This window comes from Spermophilus citellus (assembly GCF_964194105.1).
Source record: "Spermophilus citellus genome assembly, chromosome: 14".
NCBI lineage: Eukaryota > Metazoa > Chordata > Mammalia > Rodentia > Sciuridae > Spermophilus > Spermophilus citellus.
Genome location: NC_138194.1, coordinates 51,689,919 through 51,706,110, shown reverse-complemented (window position 1 = coordinate 51,706,110; position 16,192 = coordinate 51,689,919). Strand labels below are relative to the sequence as shown.

Sequence of the window (16,192 nt, the reverse complement as noted above, 5' to 3'; positions counted from 1 at the left end):
GGCACTTGCTTAGCATGTGTAAGGTCCAGATTCAATCTCTAGCATTGCCCAAATTTAAAATTCTTAAACAAATCTTGTATTAGATGTTTGCCTGTATTAAACATAAGTAATCATGACAATAAATAATCATTCTTATTTACTAAGAAATTATATGTTGCCAAATATACTTTGTATACATAAAGAGACAAGTTAATTAATTTTCCTGTTAAGAAAATAAGAGGATCAGGACCCAAGGTCTTGACCTTGGGCAAAAAAAAAAAAAAAAATCCTCTCACAGACTGTGTTATACTGCCTCCTATAGGTAATCAAAGCCTGGAGGGCAACAATACCACAGTACTTGGGATAGCAAGATATAATCTAAATTCTAGGTTAGAATTTAGAGAAATGAGGAAGATCAAAGTGGAAACATCCAAAATCCAATCAAAGGAACCAATGTATATCTTTAAGACAAACAGGACTTTAAATTTAATAGAAAAAAAACTTTCTGAAAGTAGATAGCCTATAGATTATATCAAAGGGCAATTTCCACAGGTGAACAGGGAAGGAATAGTTCAGAAGTCAAGTTTGGAAAATGTTTTAACTATAAATGAATTCTGTGATCCACCCATACTAAGAGATACACCCATACAAAGTCTACCATAAGGGTACCCAACTAATTCCTCCATCCTCTGACTTCAGGTTCACTAAGCAGCTAATTATAATTTGTATTCCCATTCAGATTTGCCTACAGGGAGAGACTGCTGATAAGAATAACTGGTTCACTGTAGATTAAGGAAATTCATTCCAATTGTCTTTTAAATTTTTTCTAAATACCAAGCTACCATAATTGAGAAAATTAAGCTTTCATTTTCACAAGTTATGGGCCTCTATTATCTTATAAATAACTTTAGAAATACATTAACCCTTGAATGCCTTAGATCACTCTTTTTGTGAAATGGAAACAAAATACTTTGTGGACTAAAGTTAATGTGTTTTTGGTACATAAAGACAAGAAAATGTTCTAGCTCACTCAAATGCCCAAGTTCACAAAGCTAGAAATAGCACAAAGCTGGGATCTGAACTCAGATTTACTCCAAATTCATTATTTTCCCACTACAACATTCCTAATAGGCTCTAGTGTCAGTTGTCACCCAGAACTTTACTTAAACTTTCTGGGTTTTATTTCTCTAAAAACCCACCTTCCTTCTAGGGCTGAGGCAACTAAAATTTGTGCCCTACTCCACCAAAAAAAAAAAAAAAAAAAAAAAAAAAAAAAAAAAAAAATTTCATCCCTAACTTCCAAGAAATTTTTGGGCTATGTCTGTGGGGTTACTGGTGTACTTAATTAACTCCAGTATAAGTGTACTGAATGGCAGGATTGCTCCCATAAACACCATAGCAAGGGATTAATACCTGAGTAGAACTACTATCTGAGCACTGACTTTCTAAAATCCATGACTGGCTATCAGTACAAAAAGAATGGATTTCATCCCCCAGCTACAAGGCTGTCTAAAATTAAAGTCATAAAAAGGAAGACTGATAAACAGTCTTGAAAAGGCCTACCAAGATGGTTAGGTTACTAACTTACTAACTTTTGACAAGAAATGTTAAAATAAGGACTAAAAACCCACACAACTTTGTAACCAAGGACTTGTGATTTTTTACAGTTTGCTAAATAAATTCCCTAACAGTCCCAATCGAATGCTCAATATCTTCATGTAATACACTTCCAATGCTAAGTTTAAAATACTTCATGTAAACTGTGTTTACAAGACAAAGTTTTAAAAAATTAATATAGAAATATCGTGGAGCAGAAATATGAATGAAGTGAATAAAAAAAATAATTTGACAAAAGCAAGCTTGGTAAAGAAGGTTCAACAAGTTCAATAGAGATGAATTTAGTAAAATGATTCAGAGGAGAAAGGAGGGTTATTCAAATAACTTCCTCTATATTTACATACAACTCTCAGATTTCACATTATCTTGACCTGATATAAGAATTTTTTCGGGTGGATGTTCTCCTCATAGAGGTAGCGTCTAAAACTTAAGGGAACTTTTTAATCCACTCTTCGCAAAGCGTTGCCAGATTTGACTTCCTCTAAACACACCAAATATCTAGGAACCTAAGGCGGCTTCTAAAAATCACAGCTAATAATTTTTTAGCCCAAAGTTAAGCTTGTAGGTTAAAACCTTCAATCACATTTTGTTAAACTTTCCTTCTGATTCAATCTGATAAGCAATCTGAGTCATTCAAAAAATACAACAAATTCATTGCTAAGATTGGAAAATTCTCATTTCATCCCCCTTCCCCCATCCCCCCCCACACAGACAACTTTTCAAAACTTTGTTCCCAGGCTTTCTAAACCCCGACGCTTAAGCACCTCTGTCAATCGGAACGAAGCCTTCGCCCAGGAAAATGGTTTCTTATTTAAGTTGATAAGCCTTTCCCCAAAAGACCTCAAAAAGCAGGAGCAGGATATACTGTACCTGGGCGTTGGCTTCGTGGAGTTTGTGCTCGGTGGAGACGTGGTGCCTCAGAAGCAGGGTTTTCTTGTAGTTACGGGTCCCTCGAGAAAGCTCATCGTGCCCCACTTGCGGAAGATCCACGCTTCCCCCATCATCAGGGGTCTTTTGGCACCAGCCGCAAAACATAAGGCCAGTATCCTTTGAATATCGCAGCCAGGGAAAATCCTTGAGCCAGGAGGTCTGGAAAGAGCACTGTAGCTTCTGCATTAGGGACTTGGGCCGCGCGAGCGGGAAGTGCTGGACAGTCTCTCCTTCGCCAGCTCCCACACCGCTGCCCTCCGCTTCATCCCCACCATCGCCGCCCGACCGCCTGCTGCTGCTGCAGCTGCCGCCTTCCGCCCCACTGCCGTCGCCCAGGCTCGCCCCCTCCTCCTCGTCCTCGGTGCTGTCGCTCAGGGACGCGCCGTCCTGCATCAACTCCTTCCCCTCCAGCGCGTCAAGCTCCAGATCCACAGCCGCCGGCCCTCGCCCATTGAAATGCCTCAGGGGCCACGCCGGGGTCTCCGGGCGGCCGCGGCTACTGCTATTGTTGCCGAGACCCCCGCCGCCACCTCCTCGGAAGGCCAGAGTCCGACGGTTCCTTTCCGCTAGCAAAGGGCCCCCCGAGCCACCGCCGCCCAGCGAGGTGGGGCCGACCGCGTCTTGGGGGAGCAGCAACTCCTTGGTTTCCTCGGCGGCGGCGGCGGCCGCCCCAGCGGAGGCCTCCAAGTGTTGGGGCTCCAGGCCCTCCAATTCCGTTTCCTCGTCGGCCCCCCGCCCATTGGGCTGCTGAAGCGCGGGCGGCGCTGGCGGCGGGGGCTGTCTTGGCTGGGGCTGCTGAGGCCAAGCCGAGGCCTCCCCGCCAGCGTTATTGTTCGTGGAACCGCCGCCACTGGCGGTGACCAACCCGCCTCCTCGGAACGCCAGCGTCCTGCGGTTCATTTCACTGAACGACATGGCGCGCGCCGCCGCCGCCGCCCGGTGCCCCGGCTCGCGCCCGGCTTCGGGCCGCGTCCCGCGCGCTCCCCGCGTCTCCCCCTCCGTTTCGCCCCCGCCCCCGCCCCCGGCGTTCCGGTCTCGCGGGGCTCAGCCTCACCCTCCCGCCCGGCTCGCGCTCGCTCCCGGGGCTGCCGCACGCGTCCGCTGCCGCCGGGCCGCCGCCTCCGGCCGCTCTCCTCGTCCTCCACCCCCGCCCCGCAGCGCTCCGGGCAGCGTCCCGCGCGGAGAAGGGGGCGGGCGGCGGAGCGGTGAGCGGCGAGTCCGGGCGCGTGGGGCCTTCGAAGTTGAGAGGCGGAGTGCGGGAGACCCTCCGCTGCCCCCTCTTTTAAAGCCGCGCGCACACACCGACCCTCCAACAGATATCCTTCCTCCGGCGCGCCGAGGAGTCCCGACGCCGCCGCCGGCTTCCGAGGCGCTGAGGGCGAAAGGCACGTTAAACTGCTGGGCTCCGACACATAACGAACCGACAATAAAGCCGGCGGAGCGTTTCCGTCCGACCAGGCCCTGGCGGAGGTCGAATGGCAAATGAACAACGGACCGTGCGCCCACAATGCACCGGGGTAGCAGTAACCGCTGGAGGGGGAAAGGGTGGGGGCCGGGCGGGGGGAGGGGGGCTGGGCTTGGGGTTGGGCTGGGGTGGGGTGGGGGCGCCAGGGGACCGGGAAAGGGGCCGGGTCGCGCCTCCGGCCTGGGGGCGGGGGTGCGGCCGCAGGGAAGGAAGTCGGCTAAGGGGCGGGGGACAAAAGGCCGGGCGTCAGGCTGGGGGTCCCGGGGAGGGGGCGGGCGTGTGCGTCCAGGGCTGGGCTAAGCGGAGGACAAACAGCTGGCGACTGTCAGGGTCTGGCCGCCTCCCTGCTGCCCACACGCACCTACTCGCGCCCGGGACGCGCATTTTCCTTCCCTCGCCACGAGTTCACCTGGGACTTTGGAAATAACTGTGCGGTGGAAACTGCGCTCCTGCCTTGTCATTTACTGGGGGCGGGTGGCGGTGGTCAAGGAAGTGAACTTATTTTGTTTCTTCACAAAGACTGGACCAGGCGGTGCCTTTTTCACGCGAAGAGGTTACAACCACGGACACCTCCTCTGATACACTGTGTGCGCGAGGCAGCACCTCGGGCCCAAGGCAATAATCATTTCACAGAAAACGCACCGCCCCGAGTGTCTTATTGCTGTGATGAAATGGAAATTTAAATAAAAGGTCGAACACGTGCGTTCACTGGGAAGTATTGACATGGGTGTTACATCACCAGCAGCCAATCAGATAACTCCAGTCATGTTTATACTTCTACAAACCACCTTGTGAGTATTACAGTATGTCATAACGTTATAAATATTAGGCAGGGTTTTCCCCGGGAGCGGGGAGGAGTCTGCTTATACGGGCGTTGTGTGCGGCTCCGAAGATTGTGTGTGACTCCGAAGACCGTGTTTAATGACAAGCATCAATTTTTAAGACTTTTTTTTTAGCAGTTTATATTTCATATGGAATTTTTACATAGAATGATTAGAGCAGATTGAGCTGGAAATGAACCTCCCATAATTATAATCTTAGTGAGATTTTTTAAGAAAAAGGTCTTACAATTCCAAGCCCTTAAACTTCTGACTTAAATATTTTAATATGCTAAATTTAGCAAATTCTGAATTGTTTAAATTCATTTACTAATTTGCAATGTAAGATAAATCTTATTTTGGGGCAAACATTTCAGGTAAAAAAAAGTTCTCAAACTGGAAAGATTTGTTTTCCTCTTTCAAAAAATATGTTTATTAGAGATGGGAACACTAATATAAAGTAAGTTCAAAATAATTGTTGAGCTAGGCGTGGTTGAGGCGCACGCAGCTCCAGAGGCGGAGGTAAGAGGATTAGGGAGTTCAAAGCCAGCCTCAGCCACTCTGCAAGACCAAGTCTCAAAATAAAATGTAACAAAAGGGTTGGGGGTGTGGCTCAGTGGTTAAGCACCCTTGGGGGTTCAATCCCTGATACCAAAAAAAAAAAAAAAAAAAAGTTAATGTAGTCTTGTGATTACTGTCTTAATTTTTTTCTGTTTTTAAGAGAAGAACAATATTTAAGTCTTCAAATATATAATGTGAAATAGGCTATTTTCAAGGTACCTTTTAAAAACAAATTTTCCTGAACATATTATAAAATACCATGAACTAAGCACATGCTTGCACATCCAGACTCATATATCGATTGTATAGATTGATTCAAAGCCACTTTCACTTAATTCACTGTAATTTTAGCATCTGTATAGTGTTGTATATCAAACAATAACATTAGTTCTACCTTACAGATTAAATGTAATTTCAATATAAAGAATGACACTACTACCCTCCCACCAAAGGACTTGGACTTTGAGTTATTTTTCCAATGATAAGCTTATTGTCACCTTTCCTTGTTGTCCAGCCTGGGCACCAGTAATCCACAAGCTTGAATTTGCAATACAGGTCTTCAGGTTGGTGCAGTTTGTAGGTCTATGACCTGAACCTAATTTGTACCTTAGAAAATGAGAGAATTCTCCCTATTGTGATTTATGTAATTTGTGCCATGTATAAAAGAATTAACAATAATACCATTCTTTGTCCTTAGTGCATTTTTAAAATTCTAGGCATTTTAAAAATATATTATTATATTTTAACCGTTATAGTCGCTTTCCCTATTTAAAAAAGGAGTTACTGAAGTTAATTGCTTAACTGAGATGAAGATGATGGGAAGTAGAAATGGACTTTTCAACTATAAAATTTGTTTTCATTCCAAAACTGTTAAATTCAAATCTTTGCTTTCTAATAGTGTTAGAATCAACCAAAAGTGTTCAAATTCTTAATAGTGCTATTTTGTTCAGACATATATCTTACCTTATGTTATACAAAATCTACATTGTTGTCTGCCTGGAATTGTTTTATCATGAACTGATTAGAAATGAATAATACTAGATTCAAGTGATAAAAATAAAATGCTTAAATTCTAGGACCTCTGCACTAACAGCCAAACAAGTACCAATCAGTCTCATGTGTGTTTTTGTGTGTGTGTATATGTGTGTGCACATGAGCACACATACATACTTGTGTATATATTTATCACTCTGTGTATGTGTATAAATATACACTCACACATGCGTACATATACATATTCAGTTGTTTTCCTCTGAACCCTGAAGGAAGATTGGAAACCTTGAAGGAATCAGGAAAAAAGTTTAAAGGGATAATAATCACAAATATCTCAGAATACCCGGTAACAAGGGACTTTGAGTAACAGAAGGGGATCTCCTGCTCTGTAAATGGAGTTTTTAGGAATTCCCCCACCCCTTCCAGTCTCTTACTAGCAAGCAGGGATCTGTTCTCCCCAATAACCCATATATGTACCGTTAGGGTTCTACCATATTTAAGGGAATTCCCCCTAATGCTTACCAGGGGAACCCCTCAAGAATGGGGCATCCCCAACCAATTTGTCCCCTAATTTCACTTCAGGCAATGTAAAACTGCTGGAGGTTATGCTTGATGTTGTCCTCCCATAACTCTGATGGTGATTAGCTCCTATAACTGGCTCAGTAGTTCATCTTTCATGATCAGACTGTCCTTGGTAGAGGTATGTTGCGTCTATCAGCATTTTTGCCTCTTCAGGGTCTAGAGACAATCACCTATGATGCTATCAGTGGAAATTGACATGATCATCCACCAGAAGGATGTATGTGGGGTTAGGGGACCACCTTATACTCCCCAACCTATAGGCCCAGGCTGGCACAAAATAGGTAAATAAATAGTAAATGTTTATTGGGTAATTTATTGCATCTTCCCTTGCAATCTATTTTGATAGACAAACTTTTCTTCTGTTTGATTTTTATTTTTCTTGGTTAAATAACAGTTATTCTTCAAGTATTGAGTTAATGTTTCCATTGCATTTACATTAAATGTATAAAATATTACTATAGTTAAGTAATATTACTAGTACCATTATCTATGTAGTTACAGTGAATTACCATCAGTTTACACAATGTCCTTGTGAATTAAATCAAGGTAGCAATTATTATTATCATTTAACACATGGAGAAACCCTGGTACAAAAAGGTTAACTATTTTGTTCTGGGTTTTTGAGGCAAAAGTTAAGTTTATAAGGTTACCCACAAGAGTAAAATACCCTTCCATCTAAGGCACCCTTTGCCACTAAAGTATGTATTAACAATGTTATATCTGCATAATTTTTAACTACACAAAATTTTTAAATTTCTTGTGCAAATATGCTTATTTCCAGACTTAAGGACTAATATGTAATATAGTCTTCCTTTTCAGTACCTAGCTAAAATTGTATTTTGGTCTTTATAGGTTGGATCCTAGCATATTTGTTACATTTATTACTATGTTTAATATCATTAAATATTTTAATGATATATTTTAATGATATACCATAATTGATTAATCCTTCATTGTTGAACATTTCATTGTTTACATTTTTTGTTTGGTTTTTCCACATAACTCTTTAGTGACCATCCTCCTTGAAAGTAAAACTTGATATGATAATTGCTTAAGACAAATTCTAAAAGAATTCCTGACAAAAAGAATGAACATTTTTATAAATAGAGATTTTTAAAGTGAACTAGGAAAAGAAATATGACAAAGGCTTTATATCACTGATATACCAAGGGCCATTATAAATAAAATTTTAAAAACACAAATATACACAAAGGAATATATCAGAAAATTACAGAAAAAGAAATACAAATGCTATAGTTCAGACATTTGGGTCTTCTCAAATTTATTTCTTTTTTCTAAAATATTTTTTTAGTTGTTGATGACCTTTATTTTATTTATTTATATGTGGTGCTGAGAATTGAACCCAGCGCTTCTCACATGCCAGGCAAGTGCTCCACCACTGAGCCCCAGCCCCAGCCCCAGCCCCAGGGTCCTCTCACATTTCAAATATGTTAAAACTTTTCTAAACCTCAGCTGGGAGTGGTAGCTCACACCTGTAATCCCAGTGACTCAGAAGGCTGAGACAGAAGGATATCAAGTTTGAGGCCAGCCTCAGCAGCTTAGGGAGGCCTTGTCTCAAAAGAAGAAAAAAGAAATAAACCAATCCCCCAAAACCAGGACCAAATGTTTTCTCTGATAAGTGGATGCTAATCCATAAGGGGGGCGGGACATGGGATGAATAGAGGAACTTTGGGTGGGGCAAAGGGGAGAGGGTGAAGTACACCTTCAGTCTGATCAGGAGGTATAGGAAAGATGGTGGAATGAGATGGACATCATTACCCTAGGTACATGTATGATTGCACGAATGGTGTGATTCTACTTCATGTACAATCAGAGAAGTGAAGAATTCTCCATTTGTGTACAAAGAATTGAAGAGCTTTCTACTGTCATGTATAACTGATTAGAACTAATAAAAAAATAAAGTACAAACAAGGTTAATTTAAGTAAAAAATTTTTTAAATAGCACAACAGAGAAAAAAGGGGGGCTGGTGTGCAGCTGGACGTTAAAATATCTCTGGATTTGATCCCTAGTACCACCACCCCAACGCCAGCCCTGTCCCCCCCCCAAAAAAAATCCCTTAAAACCTAAACCCCAAGGTTATGACAATAAAAGGTGGGGCTTTTTATTGCTGATTGCATCATGAGGACAGAGCCCTCACAAATGGGATTAGTACCCTAAAAAGAGGCACTTGGGAGATTGTTTGCCCCATGTACAGTGACAAAATAGAGCAGGTACAGAAATCCATATGCAAATATAGGCATGTTTAAAAAGACATTCACCAGAATGGAGTCAATGATTAATAGTATAATTTCACTTGATACTACACTTTTTGTGTGTGTGTGGGACAGGATATCAGCAATTGAACCCAGAGGGGTTTAACCACTGGGCCACCTTCCAGCCCTTTTTTATTTTGAAGCAGTCTTGCTAAGTTGGTGAAGGTCTCACTAAATTGCTGAGGCTGGCTTTGAACTCCATGACCCTCCTGCCTCAGCTTCCCGAGTTGCTGGTATTACAGGCATGCACCACTGCACCCTGTTCAAAACTTTCTTAATACATTTTCAGTAACCTTATATTGAAAAAATAAAAATTATATTGAGTATGTAATAAAAAATAAAACTTTTCATTTTGGAAGAAAAATTAACTTAATAAATGACATGTTTTTTTCCTCAAGATTGTTGGAGAAATGTACTGTTCCTTCCTTTTCTCCATGAATTATGAACTAGTTTTCCAACCCCTAAAAACAAAAGATCCAAAGGATTAAAAACCATGGTGCTTTCTTTTCCTAAGAAAATTCCAACCCTTTAAAAATGTAATTTATCTTACAAAAGGTCAACTTTACACGCAGATCTTCAGAGAAGTATTTATCACAGTATATACCATATGTGCTAGACCTGTCCTTCAATCCATTCTCTACAGAAGCTGATCTTTTAAAAATGCAAATCTGATCCTCTCACTCCCCACACTCTTGATTGCTGATCCCATCATCCCTAAAACCCTACAAGGTTTCAATTATTTTTTGTTGGCCAGCATATCAAAACACTTTTTTTCTTTTTTTTTGTAGTACTGGAGATTAAACCCAGGGGCACTTTGCCACTGAGCCACATCCCCGGCCCATTTTAATTTTTATTTTAAGACTTGCTAAATTGCCAAGACTGACCTGGAACTTGTGATCTTCTTGCATTGGCCTCCTGAGTTACTGGGATCATAGGTGTGTGCCACCATGCCCAGGCTATAATGTGAATTTTGATGATGCAGTACAATAAATGGAAATAGTGGAGTAAGGGTTTGATGTTTATTTTTGGTGAAAACAATTATCAAAACTACATTTATAATACTGATATTTTTGTTGAGGAGGAGACCCATTCCAAATATTTACAGCTGCTATTTGGTTCACAAATTCATTCCCCTTGTGGATCAGTTAACTTGGCTCTGTTCAATAGCAACAGATTTCACAATAACATACCCCTTTCATAAATTTACAAATGCAAACCAACTACCTTCATAAGGATCAAGTGATAATGGTACTGTGTATGAAGAAATGCCACAAAGCAGCTGGGCATGGTGGCACATGCTTGTAATCCCAGTGTCTGGGAAGGCTGAGGCAGGAGGATTACGAGTTCAAAGCTAGCCTCAGCAACTTAGGCACTAAGAAACTATGAGACCTTGTCTCTAAATAAAATATAAAAAGGGTTGGGGATGTGGCTCAGTGGTTATGCCCCTGGTACCAAAACAAATGCCACAAAGCAGGACTTGCTACACAATTTTATACATTAACTTCATGGGAACTTTAGGTTCCAAATGGCATAACTTCCATCCCCCAGAATGTGAAAATAATATTGAGATCAGAAAATACTATGCTTTGAAGACAATCATAAATTAAGAGATAAGGGGCTGGAGTTGTGGCTCAATGGTAGAGTGCTTGCCTAGCATGCATGAGGCACTGGGTTCGATCCTCAGCACCGCATAAAAACAAAGTAATGTGTCCACCTAGAAACTAAAAAAAATAAATATTTAAAAAATTTAAAAAAAATAGAGATAAATCTTATAAAAGAAATCAGCATTGCCAAAGATTTGATTAGGATGGTTTTATCTCCTGTTTAAGATTGAGGGTACAAGCCAGGGGTGGTGGCATGCACATATAATCCCAGCAAGTTTAGAGGCTGAGTCAGAAGCATCATGAATTTGAGGTGGAGCTTCATCAATTTAGTGAGACCCTGTCTCAAAAATATTTTTTTAAGTGGGAAGCTGGGGGACCTGGGTTCAATATCCCCAGTACCAACCTTTTTTTCTTAAAAAAAAAAAAAAAGATTGATGGCACATCCTGGGATTAGAATGTTACCTCTTCAGAGAAAACTAGTATTTTCAAATCTAGTCCAGTGTGTGTGTGCTTGTTTTTAAAGGATAGGATCTCACTAAATTGCCCAGGTTGGCATCAAACTTTCTCTTCCTTAGTCTCCTAAGTCATGGGGTTATTGGTAAATGCTATTGTACCTGGCTTAATACAGTGTTCTTCAAACTGGGGAATGCTTAGCCCTAGAGGTACACAAAGAATTTCCAAGGAGTGTATGAGCGAGCACATGGACTATTTTTAAGAGAATGGTTCTCAGGCTTTCCCCTTCCAAGTGGACTTTTTTCCAAAAACTGAACTACTGAAGATTGCTTCTTTCAAACTGGTTTTTCTTTTTCACTTCTACTTTGCAACCATCCCTCTCCCACTTCACCAAAATAAGCATACATTTCACCTCTTCCTAATCTTAGTGTGGTGCATTGTCCCAGAGTGGAAGAAGAGTATCAGAGACAAGTAAATTCCCTAATTACTTAGTAGCAAGACTTAATGAAACTTCACAGTTTCCAGCTTTTGCTTTCAACAAAACTGAAGGACCTAATTGAGATGTCAGTTAATCATTGTAAACAACTTTGGTAGATCGCTAAGAATATTTATGCATAGCTTGGAAGGAGTTTAAAGAATTTTGTGATATAGCTAAAACAAAACTACTTTTATTCCCATGATATATAATTTTTGTGAACAAATGTTCTCAACACACAAAAGAAAAGGAAAAACAATGAAATGTATGACAAGCACTGTCTGACTCTGGCAAACACATCCTTGGCATGTTTTTTTTGGAAAAAAATCAGCCAATTACATGCATTTCTAATAAATGCTAATGTCATGTTTAACAAAATACTTGTAATATGTTTATGTTGCTTTGATCAAATGTACACTAATAATTATAACAGTAAGTCAATTCAGGACATTTTTAGACATTTCACAGAAATTCTTAAATTTGAATTTAAAATAATTGAAAATAGACTTTTGAGTAAAAATATGTTGCAAAATTCTGTGGGGAAGCAGAATGGAAATAAAAGGAAAGTGTAAATTTTCAAACTTTTCCTGTAATTTTCAGTTAATGGTCATATCATATCAGCATGTTTAGATTCCATTCCATGGATTTCTGAGATGATGTAATTTAATTTTGCAGTGTTGATATTTATAACATTCTGGAAATGACATTCGTCATCATAATTTGAACTTAAAATGAAATATCTCAGATAATTAAGAATGTATGGTCAGGCTGGCATGGTGGTGTGTGCCTGTAACCCCAGCAACTTGGGAGGCTGAGGCAGGAGGATCACAAATTCAAAGGCAGCCTGAGTACCTTAGTGAGATCCTGTCTCAAAATAAATAATAAAAACCGGCTGATGATGTGACTCAGTGGTTAAGTGCCCCTGGGTTCTATCCTTGGTACCAAAAAAAGAAAAAGAAAAAATGCATAGATGAGTATTTTTTCAAAACATATTTAGGAAGGACATTAATCTTGTTCAGTGTTTTCTAAATGCCATCTTTCACCAATTGGTGGTGAAATGAAAAATACATTTTACTACTGAGCATTTTACTAGTGTCCCTAGAGCCCTAGAAAATTTTTTATGAAATTAAATATGTTCAATTTAAACAAAGTGCTCATATTCCAAAAGTTATATCCTCTCTGATGTTTTTAGACTTAAGCTTTTTTTTTTAATCGTGATGTGAATGGATGTTATCTTTAAAGTGCTCTTAGTTGCTCTCCAAAATGTTTAAGAATTCTTTTTGTTAACTCACAAATTCAGGCCCCTCAGAGAACCTAATGAAATGTAAAATGGAATATTTTATAAAACAGAATGTTTTGGAATTATTGAGGAATAGAGAGCCAATTTACCACCTCATTTAATGGATGAAGCAAGCAATTTAAAGGTGTTTTTTGTTTGTTTGTTTGTTTCTGCTGTGCCAAATATTAGGATTTAATTTAATAAATTGTCCTAACTCTCAAGAAATTTACATTCCATTAAGGGAGGAAAATATTCAAATTAGTAACTATAGAAGTTAACTGTTGATAGAAATATGAAAATTTTCTATGGAAATAGGACTGTGGATGATTTGAAAAATCAAATTGAAAGATAGTCTTTAAGCAGGATTTTGAGATAAAAATGAAATTTATCCACAAAAGTAAAGAAATCTTCAATTTAGCGAGACCATCTCAAAATAAAAAATCAAAAAAGGCTGGGGATATAGCTCAGAGGTAAAACGCCTCTGGGTTCAATCACCAGAACAACAACAACAAAAAAAAGTAAGGAATTCTTAAGGAGTTAAGTGTGTTTGGACTGTAAGAAAAATGCTTGAAGTGAGATTTGAGAAAGGAAGAGTGATCAATACAAAGTGATCGATAAAGGATTCTGGATTTTTATCCTGGTTAACAACGGGGAAATGGAAAGATTTTTAAAGGAATGACTAAAGCAGATACTTCTTAACATCAGTTTCCTTCATTCTCATTATATGCTCATCAATCAACCAGTCTTTAATTTGTCCTCTATGTCTATTCAACCACTAGAGAGAAATTCCCTTTGAAAACAAGGTATGTTACCTTGCCAAATTTGATCTATTAAAAAGTAATTTAAATGCCAGGTATGGTGGCACACAGTTATAATCCCAGCAACTCAGGAATTTAGGAAGGAGGATAGCAAGTTCTAGGCCAACCTCACTCAGTTTAGTGAGGCACTCAGCAACTCAGTGAGGCCCTGTTTCAAAATAAAAAGGAATGGTGTTATAGCTCAGTGGTAAAGTGCCGCTGGATTCAATCCCTAGTACTGGAGGGCAGCGGGGTGTAAGGTCCTTAATATAACAAGAAATAAAGTTGAAGCTTTTCCAAACATTTATGATCAATCAACATAAAATTTCCCTGAAATAATAAGACAATAATACTCTGGCTCAGCAAGACCTGTAAAGAACAAATGTGCAGTTACACCTCTGTTCACAAAAGGGCAAGCCAGATAGCATGGGTGAAAAAGGAAAAATTCCTAAGTACCTTTGGCTCAAAGTAGTTGTACTAGTTGGAGTGAATCAGTACTATAGTATTACTCCAATAAGGCCATTACTATAGTAAGTTTATGTCAGTGAGTCATTAGTCTTATCTGTTTCACAACGACAATCAACAAGTGAGGCAGGTGTGTTATTTTCCTGTAGGTGAAATGAGAAGTCATTATTTTGGCTTGGTATGTTTCTTGATGGAGCTATCTTTTCCTGGGCCAGTCAGAGTTGTACACTGCAAAGTTATTATGCCTCGTTGGTCAGTGGAATAATTAGGTTCATTAAACAAGTACAATTCAGGTACAACCTACTTTTTTCTTCTGTTTAAGTAACCTGACCTAACAACTGTGGGCTTCTGTGGTTGACTCAAATGTTTCAGGATTTTCAGGTTTGCTCCACAGACTAAAATGCTCATATGGTCCATGTTACTTTAGTTAACACATTTACATCCCCAAATGATGAGCTCCAGTCACACTGTCACGTAGTTCTACTGTAGAGATAGTATTTGTATTGTGAAGCCATTGGCAAATTGCTTAAATTTCCTCATTTGTAAAATGGAACTAGTAAGAAAATAGTAGTAACCTCATAAACTTGTTGTGAAGATTTAATGAGCTAATGTAGTTAAAGCACTTAGCACAGTGTCTGGTAAATAAACCAACAGATTAATTTCTTCATATTCATTTTTGAATATTCATATTCATATTCAAATACTTTATATTTGTCAGGTACTGCAGATAAAATGGTAAGCAAGAATAAACAGTCCAGATGATAGCTATGCTAATTTCAATCTGGTCATTACACATTGTACACATATATTGAAAGATCATACTGTTATCCATGAATCTATATAATGATTATGTGTCAAACTTTTTTTTAAATAAGAATGGACATAATCTTCATAAAGCTTATAATCTAATGGAGGAGGTTGACAATCACAACAACAACTGTAAAAGAAAGCAGAGGGGAAGGATGTGGAAGGAAAAGGGAAAGAATGTGGCACTTTGGGAGCTTGTTATAGAAATATCTGAGGATGTTCAGAGAATACTTCCTGGAACAAAACTCTCAAGCTGAATGATGATGAGGAGTAAACCAGGTGAAGTTGAGAAGAAAGATGGCTTTCCAGCCTGTGCAATGCCTGCAGAGGAATGGGTCATCACAGGATTGAAGGATGAAAAGCAAGCCCAAATAGTTGGAACTATTGCGGGGGGAGCAGAATGTAAGATAGGGTGTGTGTGAAAAGAAGTGGGTGGGATCCATGGTGCAGGACCCTGTGGCAGTTTAAAGTTTTTTTGTAAAAAAATTTTATAGAGTCCTTATTTGATAAGAACAATGGGAAATTTGTAACCTTACTAAAAAAAGAAAAAGAAAGAAAAGGAAAAAAAAAGAAAGAACAATGGGAAGCTTCTGAAGGTTTGAATGAAGTAGGGAGAAGAGACAGAATGAAGTACCACGATCACATTGGGATTTTGACATCATCATTGTTGCAAAGAATGATTGAGAAGAGACACTGAGCATATAGAGGCTATTACAAGACATGATAAAAAGCTTTAATTGGCTGATAATGCTAAAGGTGAGAGACTGAACAAATTCAAGAGCTATTTAGGAGGGAAATGTATAGAAGAACGGTGTTAAGGAATGGTGTGACAGAGTGTACAACCAGAGATATGAAAAATTGTGCTCTATATGTATAATATGAATTGTAATGCATTCTGCTGTCATATATAACAAATTACAATAATAAAAAAAGAACTGTGTTAATAACTCCCAGGTTTCTGGCACCATTCACAGAGACTACTGACATTAGAACAAGAAAGTTGGGGGGTAAAATTGTGAGTTCAGTTTTGGAAATCTGATTTTGAGGTTCTTTTAAGACATTCAAAAGAACATGTTAACGCTGGGAATGTGGC

General features: G+C 39.7%; 1 protein-coding gene across 2 annotated transcripts in view; it reads right to left on the bottom strand.

Moving 5' to 3' along the window:
* Window positions 1-4,516, bottom strand: part of ZBTB10 (zinc finger and BTB domain containing 10) — a 39,243-nt gene extending 34,727 nt beyond the window's left edge. The window contains exon 1 of one of the 2 annotated variants that reach the window (XM_081265955.1): window positions 4,357-4,516. In XM_081265955.1, coding sequence (XP_081122081.1) covers window positions 4,357-4,452 — 96 coding nt within the window. In that variant the 5' untranslated portion in view covers window positions 4,453-4,516. Of the gene's footprint in view, window positions 1-2,466; window positions 4,025-4,356 lie in introns of those variants that run through there. The other variant, XM_081265954.1, reaches the window with a different exon arrangement.
* Between the last annotated feature and the right edge of the window lie 11,676 nt (window positions 4,517-16,192).